The following is a 21,739-nucleotide window of genomic DNA, read 5'->3' as shown; positions in this document are numbered from 1 at the left end:
TTATGTAAGAAGCAATCTGTCGATATCATGTAAGTAAATTACATGATGAAATGTATATGGAATAGTTATGGAAACAATTTCCATTACAATTTTCCTTTCCAATTTTTGTATATTAAACTTGCCTTGCGTTCAAATCTATTCCAACTCATACTGACTAAATAGGACAGAGTGGAACTGCTGCCCACTAAGGTTTCCTAGACAGTAAATCTCCATGGAAACTGACTATCACACCTTTCTCTCTTGGAGAAACTGATGCATACAAATCACTGACCTTTCTATTAGCAGCTGAGCATTTAATTCCTGTGCCATCAGGACGCCTTCTTTGCACATTAGATATAATAAAACCACTAAAAATTTTTCAACAGATTCTAATGCAAATACTAAAAACAGTATATTGAATCCAATAAATACTTGAAATAAATTCCAAAGTAAGACCATTCACCCAAAGTAAGAAAGAATTGATTGTGGGTGGGGAGGGGAGCTGATCCCAAGGGCTCCGTAGAAAGTAAATGTCTAGAAAAGAATGAGGGCAACATATGGACAAGCATGCCTGGTGAAATTGGTATCTGGATTGTGAAAAGAGTTGTACGATCCACCAATAACATTATTGAAAAAAATAAATACATAAGTGATGAATGTTTCTAGACAACAGAAAAACAAGTTCTGTAAATAGTAGCATTTTCACTCAAACACCATACGGCTGAGTTAAAAGTATTCTTCATTTTGCTCTTTCTTAAAATAGTCAGCCAACTCTATCAAAAGAGATAGTGTCTGGGGTCTTAAAGGCTTGAAGGTGAACAAGCGGCCATCAAGCTCAGAAGCAAAAAAGCCCACATGGAAGAAGCACACCGGCCAGTGCGATCACGAGGTGCCAAGGGACCAGGTATAAGGCATCATGCAAAAAAAAAAAACAACGATATAAGTGTGTGTATGTATGTGTATATATGTGTATATGTATATGTATATATACCATATTAAATGAAGGGGGAAGTGCAGAGTGGAGACCCAAGGCCCAAGTGTCGGCCAATGGAGATCCCCTCATAGAGGCGTTTAGGAGAGGAGATGGGTTAATTAGGGTGCGAGGTAGTACCGATGAAGAACACAGCTTTCCCCCAGATCCTGGATGCTTCCTCCCCCCAACTACCATGATCCGAATTCTACCTTGCAGGGCTGGATAGGACAGAAGCTGTACACTGGTACATATGAGGGCTGGAGGTACAGGGAATCCAGGTTGGATGATACCTTCAGGACCAAGGGCGTGAGGGAAGATGCTGGGAGAGTGGAGGGTGAGTGGGTTGGAAAGGGGGAACTGATTACAAGGATCCACATGTGACCTCTTCCCTGGGAGAGGGACAGCAGAGAAGGGGGGAAGGGAGACTGCGGATAGGGCAAGATATGACAAAATAACGATGTATAAATTACCAAGGGCACATGAGGGAGGGGGAAAAGGGGAGGGAGGGGAAAAAAAAAGAGGACCTGATACAAGGGGCTTAAGTGGAGAGCAAATGCCTTGAGAATGATTGGGGCAGGGAATGTATGGATGTGCTTTATACAATTGATGTATGTATATGTATGGATGGTGATAAGAGTTGTATGAGTCCCTAATAAAATGTAAAAAAAGAAAAGAGGAGAAAAAAATGATTAGGGCAAAGACTGTACAGGTGTGCTTTATACAATTGATGTATGTATATGTATGAACTGTGATAAGAATTGTATGAGCCCCTAATAAATTGTTAAAATTTTAAAAAAAAGAATGATGAGGGCAATGAATGTACAAATGAGCTTTACACAATTGATGTCTGTATGGATTGTGAAGAGTTGTATGAGCCCCTAATAAAATGATTAATAAATAAATAAATAAATAAAAAATAGTCAGCCAACTACTTTTAAGGAACAATTAAATGTATAAATTATAAGTACAACACCAGTTCACTGTAGTCACTAATGACAGTCAAACTATGATTCATAAAAGCTTACTTTGATTCATAAAAGCTTACTTGTGCTAGATACAGAAGAATATACCGGTAGATAAAAGTGGGAAATAATTCATAATTAGAAATAATTCTAAAATAAGGGCAAAAATGATTGATGCCAAATGGAGATGAAAATGGAATTAAGGAATTTATAGGCAAAATATACAGGCATTGTACATTCAGTGCAATGGAAGGCTGCTGAACTCACCTGGAATTGACTTGATATCTGATGTCTTCTCTTGTTCTTTGCCTTTCACTGTAAAACAAAAAAAGCATCATGACCAATATCTGCAATGAGATCCTATAAATTATAAAAATAAAAAGTAAAAAAAAACAAGATTATAACAAGGTGAATATACAAAGTTCTATATAGCAATAAATAGCAAAAACAGAAACAACAATAACAGCAACAAAAAAAAAAACTCGTGGCTTTCTAGTAGATTCTGACTCATGGCAACTCCACTCCACAGGGTCTTTTTTGGCTGTAATCTTTATAGAAACAAATCAGAGACCTTTCTTCTACAGTGCCACTGGGTGTGTTCGAACCACCAGACTTTACATCTGTAGTCACAAACAATTTAAGTCACCCAGAGACCCGGGTAGGGCGCTTCTTTTAGCTGTGGGCCATCAAGTCAATTCACACTCATAGAAACCCTATATGGCACAAAAGAACTACTCCACGGGCTTTCCTAAGCTGTCAAACTTTATAGGCACAGACTACTAGGTTGTTTCTCCACTGATCTTTTAGTTAGCATCCACTGCTCTACAAAGACTCCTTGATAAAGCAACTAGAATGAACCAATTACTTTAAGAGGGCAATCCATTGTCCAAGAAAGTCACACTAAGGAAATGACCTTAGAACAGTCCAAGTAAACAATAAAAATAATACTAAATAAACAAACTAAACAATATGGTTTGGTAAATAAGAGTGTATTTTCTGGAGTCAAAACTTTTTGCTATCCATCATTGAGTCAGCCCCAACTCATGGCAAACCCATGCACAATAGTACAAAACAGAACGCTGCCAAATCCTGCGTCATTCATATAAATGGCTGTGGATCAGACTGCTATAACAGTCTTCTATTGGTTTCAAACTGCAATTCTACCACTTATTAGGCATGTGAACCTCAAAAAGTTACAATATATATTTATCTATATAATTAGATCAACAATACAAATACCTACTATTGAGGCGGCTCATGAAAATATACAAACATGTATAGGGTCCAGAATAGTAATCAGCACACAAGGGAATCTATGATAAATTATTACCACTGTGCTACTAGACAGCTATGAAGAAACTGACACAGTTCTCTAGTTGGGCAAACATTCCATGGAAATATTCTAACTAGCAAACCCAAGAAAGAATGTGTACAACAGTTTAAGGATACTGTGAACTGTTACAGGATCTGATGTAATACTATTTTAAAATCTGCTGCACCTTTTTAAAGGATTGAAAAGAAAGGATGTTACTTTAAAAGCTAAGATGTCCCTGACCCAAACCAGGTTATTTTTGGATGCCTCATATGCATGTGAAAGATGTACATTGAATAAAGAAAATAGATGTATTTGATTTATGGTGCTGGCAAAAATTACTGAAAGGACTGTGGGCTGCCAAAAGAACACACAAATCTACCCTGGAAGAAGTATAACCAGACAGCTCCTTAGTGGCGAGGATGGCTCCAGAGGCACGTACTATGGACCTGTTATCAGAAAAGGACAATCCCTTGAAAAAGACCGCTATGAGGCAGAACCAACTCAATGATACCCAACAGCAATTTTTATTTTGCTTTTATCAACATTAAACTTTTTCTTTAACTTCTCCCAGGAAAACCTATCAAAATGAAAACTTCCCAAACATGAGCATCTGATTCATGCATTTAAAACATTAAGTTACAAAGTTAATAGCAAGAAATAACTAGCCCTAGAACATCTGATTAAGTCAATTCAACAATAAATATTCCAATGTCAAGGTAAGTACCAGGTATTTTCTACACATTGAAAAGATATTGACTAGTCTTACCTTCAAGAAGTCTAGAAACAAACATGGACAAAAAGAATTACCATCACTTCAGGTTCTGATATCTGATGTCAAGAGGTTAAAATAAGGAAATGTGGTAGGGTAGTTTCAGATATCTCAACAGCATCCAAACATTAGCTCGTCTTGGCTTGCTTGATATTCCACTCTGCTGGTTTTCTAGCCACTCCTTCTCAGTTTATTTTCCTGCAGACCTCTGTTTCTTTGCCCAATGGGAATTTTTCAGGGGCTGGTTTGGGATTTTTTTTCCCTTCACTGCATGAGTGGATGTCACTGAGTGGCCTTTATGGATTTCAGAGGAACTTGTGTTCCATGGGTTTTAGGGGCTGCTTTTTCAGAAGTAGACCACCAGGCCTTTCTTTGTCCAGGCACCTCGAGCTGGGCTCCAACTTTAAATCGTGCAGTTATTAATGAAGCATATTAATAATCATTTACACCATCCAGGGATACCTTCGACTACTTAGATATGTGCTTTTCCTACATAATCCTACCCATTCTTTCTCTTTATTTTGTTCACACATAGTAATTTATTTCTCTACTTAAAATAAACTGAATATGCTAACAAATAACTAAGGGTTGTTTGATGACATTAATATTCTACAGAAAAAAGTCCACATGGAAGAAGCACACCGGCCAGTGCGATCACGAGGTGCCAAGGGACCAGGTATAAGGCATCATGCAAAAAAAAAAGATATATGTGTGTATGTATATATGTGTGTGTGTATATATGTGTATATATGTGTGTATGTATATATATATATATATATATATACCATATTAAATGAAGGGGGAAGTGCAGAGTGGAGACCCAAGGCCCAAGTGTCGGCCAATGGAGATCCCCTCATAGAGGGGTTTACGAGAGGAGATGGGTTAATTAGGGTGCGAGGTAGTACCGATGAAGAACACAGCTTTCCCCCAGATCCTGGATGCTTCCTCCCCCCAACTACCATGATCCAAATTCTACCTTGCAGGGCTGAATAGGGCAGAGGCTGTACACTGGTACATATGAGGGCTGGAGGCACAGGGAATCCAAGGTGGATGATATCTTCAGGACCAAGGGTGTGAGGGGCGATGCTGGGAGAGTGGAGGGTGAGTGGGTTGGAAAGGGGGAACTGATTACAAGGATCCACATGTGACCTCTTCCCTGGGAGAGGGACAGCAGAGGGGGGGGGGGAGGGAGACTGCGGATAGGGCAAGATATGACAAAATAACGATGTATAAATTACCAAGGGCACGTGAGGGAGGGGGGAGAGGGGAGGAAGGGGGAAAAAAAGAGGACCTGATGCAAAGGGCTTAAGTGGAGAGCAAATGCTTTGAGAATGATTGGGGTAGGGAATGTTTATACAATTGATGTATGTATATGTATGAACTGTGATAAGAGTTGTATGAGCCCCTAATAAATTGTTTTTAAAAAAAGGAAAGAAGATATAAAAGGTAAAAAAAGCAATATTTTACAGTGTTTTGAGTAAAAGGTTATAGAGCAATTTAAGTCCCCTTTCAACAATTTTTTTTAACAATTTATTGGGGCTCATACAATTCCCATCACAGTTCACACTAATACACAAATTCTTCAGTGGCACTGATTATACTCTACACAGTGTGCATACATTCTCTTGAATTTCTGTTCTGGTTGTTCCATTACCATTAATATAGTTTCCCTTTCCTGTTATATTCTTATTTTTTTGTTAAAGTAACTGGTGACCACTGGTCTCATAGAGGTGTCTTTTTAAAGGAGCACATGGCTTATGGGTTACAATGTTATTTAGCTTGAAAGTGACTTCACAGGGGTTTGTTTCATCTTAAGGTTTGAAAAGTATCACAGGACAAGAGTGTCTGAGAGTCCTCCAGTTTTAACCAGTCTTGGTGGTCTGTTTTGTTTTTTCTTTTAGAAATCTCTAATTTTTTTTAAACCTATCAGTACCATAGATATATATTGACTCCTGAAATTATATCTCCAGTGAAAATCTTTTTAGACTTTCAATTCACATTGCTTAACAACCAACTAGATATTTCCATAATTTAAGTTGTCCAAAACTAAATACACGATCTTTTCTCAAATCTGTTCTTAACTTACCTGAAAACTTGTCTTCTCCCATAAATAATAACAATCTGGGAGTTATCCTTTGAAAATGTTAAATCCCCCTATCTCCCACACCCAATCCATCTCTAAATCCAATAGACTCTACAATAAAAATACATTTCCAATTTTGGTTTTTGCTACTCTCAATGATGCCACTCTCTTACCAATCTGATCTCCTATGTAGTACTTCAGCTTTAAAGTACATACACAGACCCAAGTTTATCAAGTTTATTAGTATCTTGCCTGATTTCTTTTCCCCATCTAAATATTATGTGCTAAAAAGTTCCTATAAATCACAATATGACCTCATTATTACTCTTCCTTTCCAGAGATAAATATATAAGGAGGCATCAAAAAGTTTGGGGAAATTTTTAATTAAAAGAGAATGGGGGTGGGGCAGCAAAGGTGATCTGAAATCAAGGAGTTCAAAAAGGAAGAGAATGTTTTGAAACTGATTATGGAAGCAAATATACAATACTGCTTGATGTGATTGAACTAGGCATAAATGGTTTTGGAGAAAAAAAAAAAAAAGGAATCTTCTCAAAGCCCCCTTGTAGAGTACTTCCCTAAATTAGATTTGTCTTGAGTGTTTTTGAACTACCACATGATTCTATAAAATAATTCTGCAGAGCCTTTAAAATTAAATAAATGATATTCTCCTATACAAATCTGAGTCATATTCATTTAATAATGTGAAATTTGTCCATGATATAGTTGTAGTTCAATGACATGACAGTACATTCATTTTAACTGCTTAATACCTTTAAGCAAATATACATGCTTACATTTAAGTAATTCATGTTGAATTGATATATTATATATTTCCTATATTTCCACAATAAAGTCAATGTTGTAATAAAGTGAGTCACATGAAATTTTTAAATTCCTAGTTCATATAAAAATTATGGCAACACTATATTGTAGCCAAATAAGTATGCAATAGCATTGTGATAGTTTGAAATATTGTGAAAATTACCAAATGTGACACAAAGACAAGAAGTAAATAAGCACATGCTATTGGAAAATGGTGCCACTACTCAATGCAGAGTTGCCACATACTTTCAATTTAGAAAAAAAGTGTTGGTCGGGGTACTTTAGAGAAACAAATCCACAGAAACTCATGTATAAAGGTTAAGTGCACATCAAGAAAACATCCCAACCCGGTGCTGCCCAAGCCCAAAAGTCTAACATTAACCCATTAAAACCCATATGTCCAACAGCAATCCACAAAGTCCTCCTTAATCTCACAAAACAGACGCAATGATGCCGACTGCAGGAGGAAAGCTGAGTCAGTGAGCGTGTAAGCATCTCAGTGTTGGCAGGGGTCTCCACACAGGTGCTCCAGCACCCAGAGCTGCATTGGGGTAGATCCATGTGGCTTCTTCTTGGGGATGTCTTGCAGGAAGTGAGCCTTGCCAGGTGAAGCAGGGAAATGCTAAGGCAGCTGCACCCTGGTGCGTCCATCACAAAGCAAGAGACCCAAGAACTAGAAGGGTGAGGCTCACAGAACCATTTATCCCTCCACCCTTCAATTAACCCCACGTGTTTATTGGCCAGGTTGGCACAATAAACTAACTACCTCAATCCACCCCTTGCCAACTTGGCACGTGTAGATAATTCTTTAGCTTCACAATTACAATTAAATAAAACCTACACCTTAATCCTATAATCCTATGAATATGTTCCCCCACCTATGAAAGTTTGTAAGTCAACCACTTCATGCCTTTATCCCCCTAATTTTGAGTATCCAATTTATATACTGCCCACTAACATCAACCCAGTGCTCTGAGGAGACAATCCAGTTGTAACCTTGTGAAGGCTACATCCGTAAGCAAAGTCAAATCCGCACAGTCCATCCATAAAGTCAGCAACAATATACACCAGTTCACAGGCTCAAAAATCTCCATCTGGTCGGGTTTTGGTCAACTCAAGGTGGGCTGCCTCACTCAGCCTCCACAGGGTGTGTCCATTGGTCACCTTGCCTTTATACCATGGGCTCTCACCAATACTCAACAAGCCTAGCTTCCTCATGCTAGGTCATGAACTTTAGACCAGTTAACCTCTCGTCATCTTCTCCTCCTTTTCCTGTAAATCAAATCCACGGTGTGGTGGCCAAACTCAACCTTTCTCTTTATTGCTGCATATCTCCCACTTCCACTCAACCAGTAGATCCAGGTGGTCACCTAGCAAGCATTTCAGCCTACTCACAGGCTCCCTTTAACATTCAGTCCCAGAGAATAGTTTTCTTCATGGTTCCAGACTTTTTCCAGCTTATGACAAAGACTACTGGTTCCTGAGTACTCCAAAGCATTGGGTGGGGCATATAGTTTCAAAGCTTTCTTTGCAGGCATGGCCTAAATCTATCTAAAGATCAAATTTTAATGGCTAAAAGCAAGTGGGATTACAAACTTTCTATTTTCCTACTTCCCATATTTTTTCAAGAAAACAACCGAGTAAAGTATGGCTTTATCTTACCTCTGCCTAGACAAAGAAAAACTACCATGAGGGAGAGGTCAAACAAATATCTACTCTCCATCTTATGATTTGATTCTCCAGTACCCCTCTCCTGGTATGATAATGTATTAGTCTGGGTACTTTAGAAAAACAAATCCACAGAAACTCATGTATAAGAGATAATTTTATATAAAGGTTAAGTGTGCATCAAGAAAACATCCCAACCCAGTGCTGCCCAAGCCCACAAGACCAACATTAACCCATATGTCCCACACCAATCTACAAAGTCTTCCTCCATCTCACAAAACAGACACAATGATGCTGACTGCAGGAGGAAAGCCCAGTCAGTGAGCGTGTAATCATCTTAGCGCTGGCAGGTGGCTCCACACGGCTACTCCAGCACCCAGGGCTGCATCGAGGTAGGTCCATGTGGCTTCCCCTCAGGGATGTCTTGCAGTAAGTGGGCCTTGCAAGCAGAAACAGGGAACTGGCTAACGCAGCTGCACCATCACAAAGCAAGAGACTCGAGAACTAGAAAGGCAAAGCTCACTGAGCCATTTATCCCTCTGCCCTTCAGTTAACCCCACATGTGTTTATTGGCCAGGCTGGCATGATAAACTAACTATTTCAAATAGTTATCTGTAAAGCACAATAACACAGAGGGCAATAAAATGATGGGACTGTGCATATATTCTTTTAAATAGTTTTATTGGCATATACTTTATGTGTCATACAATTTAAATGTTAAGTCATTTTGAGATTTGGCAATCATCATTACAATCAATTTGAAAATATTTTCCTCATAGTCATTGCTATTAAAACCATTTCACCCCATACAACCCTGCTATGCCTCTATGCAGTCTTTATAGATCTACCTATCCTAGATTTCATATACAAAAAAATCCTATAAAACACAATCATAAAAAACATACAAAGCAAACAAAAAACTCCCAACAATGAAAAGACAAAATATAGAAAAGTCTCAAAAACAAAGTAGAAAATATTAAAACACAAACAATTTAAAATGGGTCCAAAGAGAGATCAAATGATTTTTCTTAATTAAATCTTTTTATCGGGGACTTGTAAAACTCTTATCACAATCCACACATACATCGTGTCAACACTTTTGTACATGTTTCCCTCATCATTCCCAAAATATTTGCTTTCCACTTGAGCTCCTGCTATTCACTCATTTTTCCCTCCCTCCCCGCTACCCTCTCCCCTATGAACTTTGATAATTTATAATTTTTTTATTTTTTGTCATATCTTACACTGACGTCTCCCTTCACCCACATCTCCGCTGTCCATCCTCAGGTAGGAGGTTATATGTAGATCCTAGTAATCTGTTCCTCCTTTCTCTCCCACCTTCCCTCCACCCTCCTGGTATCACCACTCTCACCACTGGTCCCCAGGGGTTCATCTGTCCTGGATTCCTTGTGTTTCCAGTTCCTATCTGTGCCAGTGTACATTCTCTGGTCTAGCCGTGTTTGTAAGGCAGAATTGGGATCATGATAGTGCGGGGGGGAGGACAGAAGCATTCAAGAACTAGAGGAAAACTGTTATGTTTCATCGTTGCTACACTGCACCCTGACTAGCTCGGCTCCTCCCCTCAACCCTTCTGCAAAGGGATGTCCAATTGCCCACAGATGGGCCGTGGGTCCCTATTCTGCACTCCCCCTCATTCACAATGCTATGATTTTTTTCATCTTTGATGCTCCATACCTGATCCCTCATGATCTCACAGGCTGGTGTGTTTCTTCCATGTGGGCTTTGTTGCTTCTCAGTTAGATGGCCGCTTGGTCTTCAAGCTTTTAAGACCCCAGACATATAGCCAGGCACCATCAGCTTTCTTCATTGCATTTGCTTCTGCACCACTTTTTCTTCAGCGATCGTGCTGGGACAGGCTAACCTAACTGCATGATCAATAATTGACTTTACAATGCTCTGTATGACAGAGAGCAAGGCTAATCATATCCTTTCACTATGGTCAGAGACAATTCACCAGAGCCTTAATCTAGGTGGGGGCCCTGTAAATGGAGTTTAGGCTTCCACTGTTACCCATAACTTTCTACACATCAGATATTCACAATTTAAATTCTGATACCATCTCTCCCCCCTTCAAATTTGAGATTTATTTACAATCCTTAGATTGCACATCCTGATGTGCTTCTTCCATGTGGACTTACTTAGTTGACATCTCATTAAGTGGCTGTTTGTTTTAAGACAATCCTTTAGGACCTCAGACGCTATTCTTTGATAGCTAGGCAGCATCTGGTTTCTTCACTACACTTTGTTATAGCACCCATACCTTCAGTGATGTTTTCATGAGGGTGAGCATCCAGCAGGGACATGTCATAAGAACTAACTGTTCTTAGATTCGAGGTGGAATTAAAAAGTGTGAGTCCCAAATACATTCATATGCCTATGGTTTATACATGGTTTTGGTTGACTTTAGAGAAACCATTATCATCTTGTGATAGAAACATTATCAATCACCTCCTGGGGTATAAGCTAATTTTACTGATAATGTCATTAATTTAGCCAGTGATATAGACTCATACACTGCTGTGGGCTGTCAAATAGTAAAGTAATGTAGAAAGCAATATGGCATTCCCTCAAAGAGTTGGGAAAAGACATACCATATAACACAGCAATCTTTTTACCTGGCATATACCTTAAAGAAATAAAAGCCCTAACACAAATAGCCTTGAGAAGAATGGGAATTCCAGAACACTTAATTGTGCTCCTGTGAAACAAATCAAGAGGCAATTGTGCCAGCAGAATGTGGGATTATGGTTTGGTTTAAAATCAGAAAAGGTGTGCGTCAGGGTTGCATCCACTCATCATACTTATGCAATATGTATGCTGAGCAAATCACCAAAGAAGTTGGCTAATATGAAGAATGTGGCTCCAAGGCTGGAAGAAGGCTTATTAGTGATATGCAGATAGCATAACCTTGCCTGCTAAAAGTGAGGAGGGTTTGAAATGTTTGCTGATGAAGATCAATGATTGTTGTCTTCAGTGTGGATTACAAATCAATGCAAAGAAAACCAAAATCTTCATAATGGGGACAATAACTAACATCATTATAAATGGAGAAAAATATGAATCTGCCCAGGATTTCATCGTGCTTGTATCTACAATAACTGCTTGTGAAAGCAGCAGCCAAGAGATCAAATGATACATTGTATAGGGCAAATCTGTTGCTCAAGACCTCTTTAAAGTGTTAAAAAGCCAGAATGTTACTTTGAAGACTAAGGTGCACCTGACTCAAGACATGGTATTTTTAATTGCCTCACATACATATGAAAATTGGACACTGAATAAAGAAAACTGAAGAAGAATCGATATAGCTTAACTATGGTGCTGGAGAAGAACATTGAATATAACATGGACTTCCAACAGAACTATATCTTGGATGAAGTACAATTAGAATTTCCCTAGAGGCAAGGATGGTGAAACTTTTTCTCATGTACTTTGGATATATTATCAGGAGACACCAGCCCCTGGAGAAGGACATCATACTTGATAAAAAAGTGGAAGATCCTCGACAAGATGGACTGACACAGTGGCTACAAGAATGGGATAAACCTAAAAACAAATGTGAGGATTGTACAGACTGGTTGATGTTTCTTTCTCTTATATGTAGAGTCGCTATGAGTCAGAACCAACTTAACACGACCACCACCACAAATAGAAATATGCATGTTCACCACAGCACTAAGCACAGTAGCAAAAAGATGGCAACAACCAAATGCCCATGAGTATGAGAATGAATGAACTGTTGTGCTTCCACACTAGAATATTGTGTCAAAAAATAACGATGAATCATGATTAATCTAAGCAATATAAAATCATGATGAATCTTAAGGATGAACCTAAAGGATATGCTAAGTGAAATTAGTCAATCACAAAAGGGCAGATCTTTTATGAGATACTAGTAAAAGAAGTCAAGTAAAGGTTTTAAAACTAAATGATACAGTCATAGCAGTGGGAGAGGAAGGGAAGGAAACATCACTGGCTGCTAGTGATCAGATAGTGTTGATGGAAGGGAAAGGCAGCTTACAAGAAGGCAGAGGTGGGGGAAAAATAATGGGAGCAGGGCAAGATGCTGGGAGGTTTGCATGAGTTAGAGGTAATGGAGCTAATAATGTTATATATACAATCTTGCACTAGTGGTACTTTACAAGTAAATCATTGGATACACATGCAGGCTGAACACATGTATGAAGAAAATGGGCATATACCCAAATAGAGAGAGAGATTTGACATAACATTTATCAACTATTATCTTTTTGTAAATATATCCATGAATGTTGTGGCACATACAGGAATTAAGTTATGAAAACTTTGTAGAGATAACAAAACACCTTGAAGGAACAAATCACTGGGCCTAGCTGCTCAAGGATATCAAGGTCAAGTAGCATAACAGTTCACAAGTCAATGTTCTACAACTGACCTGAGTGAGTAGCAATGGGGTTCTTTTAAGCTTGTAAATCAATGGCTGGCTCTCTATTGGTGTAGTGAGATACAACTATTGGTCTCTCCTGTCTAGAGGAAAGAATGATTATGAAAATTAGAAGACATATGGAAATATTTAGTTCAATGAACTAATGAACCACACAAACATCAGCCTCCATAATCAAAGACCAAAACCTGACAGTGCCTAGGCTACTCCTATCAACTGCTCTGAAACATATCATAATGAAGATCCTGGAGAACCTGTGGGGGGGGGGACCCTCAAATATCATAGAAGAGATCAAGCTTATTGTTTGGATCAAGACTGGTGAGACCAAGTTGAAATCACCCCAGGGTTAGAATATTCAGCCATTTAAGATTAAAAAGGTAGCATTTACCCAAAGGCATAAGACTGAGGATTAGGAAAGACAGAGTGATGCAAACAGAAAACACAGGAAGGAAGTGGAGTAAGTGATTTAGGGTACATTGAAGGGACTGCAATGGATAGGTTGAAATAAAATGTGTATGAACTGTTGAATGTAAAAGTGATGACCTGCTCTAAAAACTTTCACCTAATTTACAATTAGACGTTTTTTTAAAGGTGGGGGAAAGCCTTTTTCATGTGCCAAAAGACTTTTCCACTCTGTAATATCTATGATTTCAAATTTAGCTTTTTTCACATTTTGAGCTCTTATCAACCTGGAAATTATTTCTATACATCAGGTACCGGTAAACTAACTACAACCCATGAGTCAAATAAAACCCATCATTAGTTTTTGTAAATGTTTATTGTAAAGTAGACATGTTCAACCGTTTAACTATTACTTATAACTACAAGAAAAGAGGATAATGAGACAGAGACCTTATAGTCCAGAAATTAAAATATTTATTATCTGCTTCTTTAAAAAGAAGCATGTTCATTTAGACATGTGATGTGGTTATTATTGTTATATGATAAATCCACTGCTACTGAATTGATTCAGATTCATAGTAACTCTATATAAAGGTTTCTGACACAATTGATTTTTATAGGAGTCTATAGCTTCATCTTTCTCCCAAATAGCAGCTGGTCAATTTGAACTGCCAGTCGTACTATCTCATGCTTCCCAGACACATTACCAGAATTCTTTTGTTATAAAATAGAAGGAAGAATGTTTCCCTGACAAGTTGGGTAATAACCAGCATCATTTACTAATTAGCCCATCCTTTTCTGAATGAGAACTATTTTATACACCAGGTTCCTGTATACACGTTTTGGGGCTTTCTATTCTATAGTCAGATGGCTTAATTGTATAATAAGCCTCGAACAGGGCTAAGCCTGCTACTTTAGTTTTTTGCCTTCAAAACCATTCATGGCCTTTGATCTCATTAGCTTGTCTAGTACCTCATGATCCCATAGTAAGTTTCATTTAAACAGAATTGACTTAAAAATGAAGAGGCTTCACATCTCTCTGGTTTTTCCATTCATCAACATAGTAATATGAACATAATATTCTGCACATTTGGGTTTTCCTTGACCTCCCTCAATAAAACTTTACAAATACCATAAATATCTCAAAGTATTGTTTTTATTGGCATGCAGAACAACTGAGTTTTAAATACAGTATAGGTAAATGCATGGATCTTTTTTAAACTTGCCAAGCTATTTTGAATTCTAGAATGTGTATAGCTTTGAGTGTGTTTGTGTGTGTGTGTGTAGCTTTTTTTTTTTTTTGCGTTTCCTATGTATACTCACTACTATCAAGATGCCAACTCATAGTGACCCTATAGGACAATCCCTATGAGTTTCCAAGACTGTAACTCTTTATGGGAGGGAGTAGAAAGCCCTATCTTTCTCCAGTAGTGCAGCTGGTGATTTTGAATTTCAGATCTTACAGTTAGCAAGTAACCACTACACACCACAGCTCCTTATGATCATATTATCTGGCAATAATGACTCTTTTGTTGTATCCTTCCTTCCAAAAAGTTATACACCTACTTCTCACCAACTATCTCATCTGACATTTCGCACTTACAATAGCAGAAAATCTACTATCTAACTATTTAGCACATTTAACAACGTATTTCTGGCAATAATGAACATGGAGGTGCAGGACAATATATGCATCAACTTGACTAAGCTACAAGTTCCAGTGGTTTGGCAATTATGCAACAATGTAATTTGCTGGTTATGTAATAATTCATTTACATGTTACTTAGGTAATGATGTAGTCATCCTTCATTTTGTGATGATGAGGTTTATCCTTCATTGTCAGGTAATACCACTTTTCATATAACGACCTGGACTTTAGGACCTAGCTATTGATAAGTGAAAAGTAGATGAACTGTGACAACTACATCAGGGTTTTTTTGGTTTTTCTTTTTCAATATCATAATGCTATGATCTTTTTAACCTTAATGTTTTATACTTAAAAATACTTCATCTGCAACACAAGCTGTTTTCTGGTTATTACTCCTAATATTCTGGTATCTTCTCAAGTAATTTCCATTAACTCTATGCACTAAGTGTTTGGTTATATCTCTGGTAGAGAACTTAAGGCTAGATTTTGGTTTTCGTTCAATTTGAGTCTTTATCTTTTAGTTATACAGACTTCTGCTAAGCAGACATTTAGCCATGTAGACTTTAATGTATTTATATTTATTATTACTTATGTATTTAGATTTACTTGTCACCTTTCTTGTGTTTTATTAAGCGTTTTAAAAATATAACAAGACTAGAAATAATATAAGGAATATTTGGGTTAATTAAATCTCAGCATAATACTATATTTACTTCAGATATATTTTAAATAAATAAAAGATTATAGACACAACTGAAGTCTCTTTTTCTGACTCCCCCTCCCTGCAGGGAAACAAGGCAATAAAATTTTATTATGACCACTATACAACTCTTTTAATATATTTATGTAGAAATAATATAGTATTGTTTACAATTTTAAACTTTAAGTCATCATACCAATTTACATTTCCAGCTAAATAAAGTGTGTCCCAAGCAAAATCTCAGAATAGACAAGAATTAATCCCAATTTTTCTAGCTTTTGCAAGACTTTGTATCTGCAAGCAACCCCTCTCGTCTGTATCATTTTTTTCTTCTTGAATACATAATTTCTATAAACATACAAACAATACTCTAGCACCTTTTATCTTTAATTATTATGCCCACATTTCCCTCCGAATTCTTTTCTTTATAATGAGCCAGACAAATGAAGGCAGAGAAGACTGTGATCTGGCTTTGATAAGATTATCAAGGAGAAAATACAATGAAAGGAAAATTATTGTGGAATAATCATTAAGCAGTCATCCAGAAGTAGATTTGGGCTGCTATTACACAAGAGCAATTGCATTTAGTCTTTCTTTGCTACAGGAGCCTTTTTGATGCTGTTGGGTAAACAATGGGCTGCTAGTCATAAGACAGACAGCTCTACTCCAAAATTTTCTTAGTCTTCCTTCGCAACCATCATTTATTCAAGGCATGCTATCTCTAAAAGAAACCCATTCCTTTCCACTCCTTGGAAATTCTAGTCATACTGACTTCTTTTTCATTCTCTGAATACAAACAGTTCATTCCTGCCTTTGAACATTTGCACTACTTATTTTCCCTGGTCAGAATGCTGTTCTTCTAATCTTTGCCAGGGAGGTTTTCTCTTGCCATTCTGGTCTGTTTAAATGGCAATTCCTTAAACACATCTTCCTTTAAGACTGACTCACACAACACAGATTGCCCACCCATTGAATTGCTACTATATCACTTTCTTTGCACAGCACTTAGCACTAACAGATTTTTTTTAATTATTTGCTAATTCAACAACTATTTACCATATTCCTAAATATATCTCAGACACACTCTAGTAGGCATGGTAATATGAATAAAAAAAACAAGTTTCCATTTTAATAAAATACATATAAATCAGATGGTGATATATGCCTCAGAGAAAAATAAAATAGGAAAAGGAGATGGGGAAGTAGAGAGTGGGGGATGCGTTTATAAATTTTGTAAGAGAAAGCTTGATTAAGATAACCGTTGATCAAAAAACTAAAGGTGGTGAGTGATAAAAATGTACACATACCTGCGGAAGAAATTCCAGGTAGTGTAAAGATGCTGAGCCGACAACGTGCCTAAGAAGAACCGTATATAAAATGGAACAGTAATGGAAAAGGAAAACAGGAGATGTGCAGGGAGCAAAAAGGATCTAGATTGTGACTAAGTGATGCACTGAGAACCACAAGGTTGGCCATTCAAACCCAGGAGCAGTACTGAAGGAGAAGGATAAAGCTATCTGCTCCTATTAAAAATTAACACTCAGAAACCCAAGCTATTTGCTCCTATTAAAAATTAACACTCAGAAACCCTACACAGGATAAGTCATAATTAACTAGATGGCAGTGGGTAGCTTAGTAGGATTTGAAGGAAGCCTTTGGAGTCATAGGATTTGACAGTGTGCCATAATCTCTGGTGGTTTTGGGGTAAGCACTCAGCTGCTAACCAAAAGGTCAGCAATTCAAATACACCAGTTAGTTGCTTGGCTATAGAAAGATGTAGCCATCCTATAGGATGACTACGTTGGAATCAATTCAGTGGCAATGGATTTGGTTTTTAGCATAACCTAACTTAGAATTCTGCTTTGACAAAGAGAAGGGAAGCCAACTGGAAAACTATAAAAAAAAATAAGTTACCTTAAACTTCATAAACCTAGCTATCTGTTAACATTTAAGCCAATGACATCTTTCTATAGAACCTTCAGAACTACCCAAACTACAGAAATGATTACCTGGAATAAGGTGTCAATAGTCAAAGATGACAAGAATTGGCTACATTTGGTTATTATTTGGGCAGACCTGATGGATTTGCTGATGGGTCAGATATAGAGTATGACAGAAAGAGGTTCAGAGATGTCTCCAAAGTTTTAAAACCAAACGAGTGAAAGAGCCAAAAATGTCCCTTCTTGGGAAGAGAAACAGGTTTAGAATGCCGAAACCAAGGAACTGATTAACAGGTTTAGAATGCCGAAACCAAGGAACTGTGGTGGCATAGGGGGGGTACATCTTGGGCCACTAACCCCAAGATCAGCAATCCAAAACCACCCACTCTTCTGTAGGGGAAAAGATGACTTCCTAGTCTTATAACCAGTTACCGTTTTCAAAACCTAAAGGGGCAGTTCTACCTTAAAATGTGAAAACTGGAAAATATCACTTGCTTAATATTTTTTTCACATGTTGCTGTTTACACATAAAATCCCCAATATTCTGAAAACATCTCAAACTGCCTGTAATAGAGCATTAAAAAGATGTTCCTCTATTTGATGTACATACGGTATGCAAACACATCGCAAAGCTATTTTTACGCAAAAAGGCATTAACTTCCATAGTTACTGCAACACTTTTGAAAAACGCGACAGTTCCCCTCCGACCTCAGAAGGCCACCATCTCCCTCCCAGCAGAGGGCAAAGCACTTCATCTTGGGGCATCTGCATAGAGGTCGAAAAGCTCACAGAAGGACCAAGAGTCCTTTTGCAGAAGTCCTTCTAGGCCCACCTCGGGAGCCCGCCCCCTAGCCGTCCAGCGGCGCCCCCTCAGCTACCTTTCCGCCGGAAGAAGGACATGGCGGGACTCCGGTGAGGGCGGAGGGCCCGAGAGGACTGTCGCGGGGAGGGTCCAGCAACCCTCATTCAGCAACTGGCCCACACTTCAAAATGCGCAGCGGCCACCGAACTAGCGCCAAAAGCCACTCTTCTTCCGGTTGTGGACCTCACTGTTTCCTAGGGATCCCAGGAAAGCGACGGCCGCCATGTTATCAGGAGACAGCCCGTCCGGAGTTCCGGTCCTCCCCGCGCGAAGCTTCACGGGAGGCCTAAATGCCGACCACGCCCCCAATTCGCTGGAGGCTGCGAGCACGCGCCTGCGCAGTGTACGTGACCTTGCTAAGGAGCGGGGCGGCTTGCTTTTAAGGGCTAACGGATAAAGGAGCCAGCCACGGTGCTAGTTACCCTCCACTGCCTTCTTGGGGACTATGGCGCTGCAAACAAGGTATTCCCAAAGGAGCCCTCCAGCAGACTGGAACTCTGAAGCTCCCTGACTAGTCCAGGGAACTTTCTTAAAGTCGGCCAGCGCTACCAAGCGCTGTTTCTCCATGTGAGATTTGCTAAATCAGTTGTTAAAATAAGTGTGGACTGACTTCATTCTGCATTTCCTGCGCTTCCTTTCTTAGAGGGCTTCTAATAGACATAACTACCCTAATTGGGAATTTGTCCTCATGAGATACAGTTAGTTTTGACTCATAGCGACTCTGTACAATGAAAGGAAATACTGTCAGGCCCTGCAGATCCTCATGTTTGGTACTTTTGAGACCACTGCTGAAGCCACAAAATGAGTCCATTTTATTGAAGGTATACGCCATTGTCACAGTCAAAAACATGAGACTAGCATTCTGGCTGTACTTTTTCCGAGAGAGATTTGTTCATTCTTCTGGCAGTTCACTTTATATTTTATATTCTTTGTCAACAACAAAAATCAAACGCATCAGTTTCTCTGCAGTTTTCCTTATTCGTTCTCCAACTTTCACCTGCTTGGGAAGCAACTGAAAATACCATGACTTGGGTCAGGCACATCTTCCTCTGCAAGTGACATCTTTGCCTTTGAACACTTTTAAGAGGTCTTTTGCAACTCCCAAAGCAATGCTTCGATTCATTTCCTGACTGCTGCTTCCAAGAGTGTTGATTGTGGACCACAGTAAAATGAAATCTTGACAACTTAAATATTTTCTCTGTTTATCATAATGTTGCTTATTGGTTCATGAGATAGTTCGTTTATTATGCCAGCCTGGCCGATAAACACATGTGGGATTAATTGAAGGGCAGAGAGATAAATAGCTCAGTGAGCCTCGCCTTTCTTGTCTCTGACTCTTTGATCAGACCAGTGTGTGACTGCCTTGTTTGTTCTATGCCAAAATTTACAAACTATACTTCCTGTGGGACACCTAACCTGTGAACTGTGCCACTGTAATTTGAGGTCCCTTTAAGACTTGCCTTGCCAGAGAACTGGAATGTACATTTCTAGAGCTGGGGACTTAGGGTTGGTAACCTGGCTGACGGTTGGGTACCTGCGTTGATTTTGCTGCCGGTGCTGGGATAGCCTAGCTCTCTCTACAGAGGACTACCTGGCGGCCCTCAAGACTTGAAGGACTGCCAGTGTCTAACAACTCTCTCATGGGAGTAAGTTGCACTGAGCCATAGTACTGCTTTATAATTTAACTGTTCCTTTCTTGTGTTATATATCTATCTTTATAAATATTTATATAAAGTATCACCAATCTGGTTTTATCTCTTTAGAGAACACTGTCTAACATTTTGGTACCAGGTGTGCTTCTAGAGAAATAAAATAATAAATATGGGCTTCTTAAATTGGCTCTCCAGCCTGACTAGTCTTAACACTAGTAATGCTACTTCAACACCCCAAAGTATGGATAAGTCTGCTACTTTTCCTAATCCATGTCCATGGTGTGAAAGAGCAAAGATAATACCTAAAGTAGCGCCACCGATAGATGAGATATTGGTTAAAGGAGATGTATGAGTGATCATATATTTGATATTTTCCAAGAATTTTGTAATGATGACAAGTATAGGAAAGCTGGTTGGCAAGTCCTTCTTACAATGGAAAGTGTGATTAAGGAGAGGGATAGTCTCAGAGCCTCAAGAGCGCGCCTTAGGTGCAGACTAACGGATTTGAAAACGTCCATCTGTGCTACAATGGAGAGCTTTCCCTCCTCTACTAAAAGAGCTGACATTGCTGAGAACCAGGTCCAGAGTCTCATTATGCGAGTGGCTGAATTACAATGGCAGCTGACTTACAAATCTAGAGCAGTGTCTGAAACCAAAGTAAGGACATTGATTGGGAAAAGTTGGGACCCTGAAACATGGCATGGGAACATATGGGCTGATGATACAGAAATGGGGGATAATGAGCCCTTCGATCCACCTCTCCCAGCTGAAAGTATAAATTCACCATCCACACCTGAGAAGATTAGCAAAACTATTCAAGTTAATATGCCACGTGGGGCTGCATCAGTAGCATTGCCTGAGGGAGATGCCTTACAAGATGTTGCACCCAGGAAACAGCCTTAAAACCCATTATTTCCGCTAGACCTGTCACTAAAATTAAGTCTCAGAAAGCCCCTAAAGGTGAAGTTGAGATGATTACCCAAGAAGAAGCCCGCTATACTCACAACGATCTGCTCAAGTTTTCAAATACATATAAACAGAAGCCTGCGGAATATCCCTGGGAATGGTTACTAAGGGTGTGGGATACTGGTACATGAAATGTAATATTAGACCAGTCTGAGTTTCTGGATATGGGACCCCAAAGCACAGACTCCTCTTCCAATGTCTCTGCGAGAGATTCTAAGAGACGATCTAATTCCTTATTTGGTTGGTTCAATGAAGCATGGACTGCCAGATGGCCTAGATTAGACCAACTTGAAGTACCTGACCTACCTTAGTACACTGTAGAGGAAGGCATCCAAAAGCTTAGAGGAATTGGTATGTTAGAATGGATCTATGAAGATATTCCCATAGACCCAAAAAGGGGGTGTCCTGAGAACATACCCTTTACCACAACCATAAAGAACAAATTTGTAAAGTGGGTCCCAGCAGCTCTTAAAACTCCTGTAATTGCTACTTTATGTGCACCAGGATTAACAGTGGGCCCTGCCCTAGGTAACTCCAACATTTGCCCACAGTGGGGC

General features: G+C 38.9%; 1 protein-coding gene across 3 annotated transcripts in view; it reads right to left on the bottom strand.

The window, feature by feature from the left end:
- AKAP10 (A-kinase anchoring protein 10) overlaps positions 1 to 18,838 on the bottom strand; it is a 223,565-nt gene extending 204,727 nt beyond the window's left edge. For 2 of the 3 annotated variants that reach the window (XM_075546762.1, XM_075546764.1), the window contains exons 1-2: positions 18,581 to 18,838; positions 2,182 to 2,229 (exon numbers count right to left, since the gene is read on the bottom strand). In XM_075546762.1, coding sequence (XP_075402877.1) covers positions 2,182 to 2,229; positions 18,581 to 18,668 — 136 coding nt within the window. In that variant the 5' untranslated portion in view covers positions 18,669 to 18,838. The remainder of the gene's footprint in view (positions 1 to 2,181; positions 2,230 to 18,580) is intronic. The other variant, XM_075546763.1, reaches the window with a different exon arrangement.
- Positions 18,839 to 21,739: the final 2,901 nt, after the last annotated feature.

This window comes from Tenrec ecaudatus, chromosome 4, assembly GCF_050624435.1.
Source record: "Tenrec ecaudatus isolate mTenEca1 chromosome 4, mTenEca1.hap1, whole genome shotgun sequence".
Lineage (NCBI taxonomy): Eukaryota > Metazoa > Chordata > Mammalia > Afrosoricida > Tenrecidae > Tenrec > Tenrec ecaudatus.
Note: the sequence above shows the minus strand (reverse complement) of the source record. Positions and strands in the feature narration are given on the sequence as shown.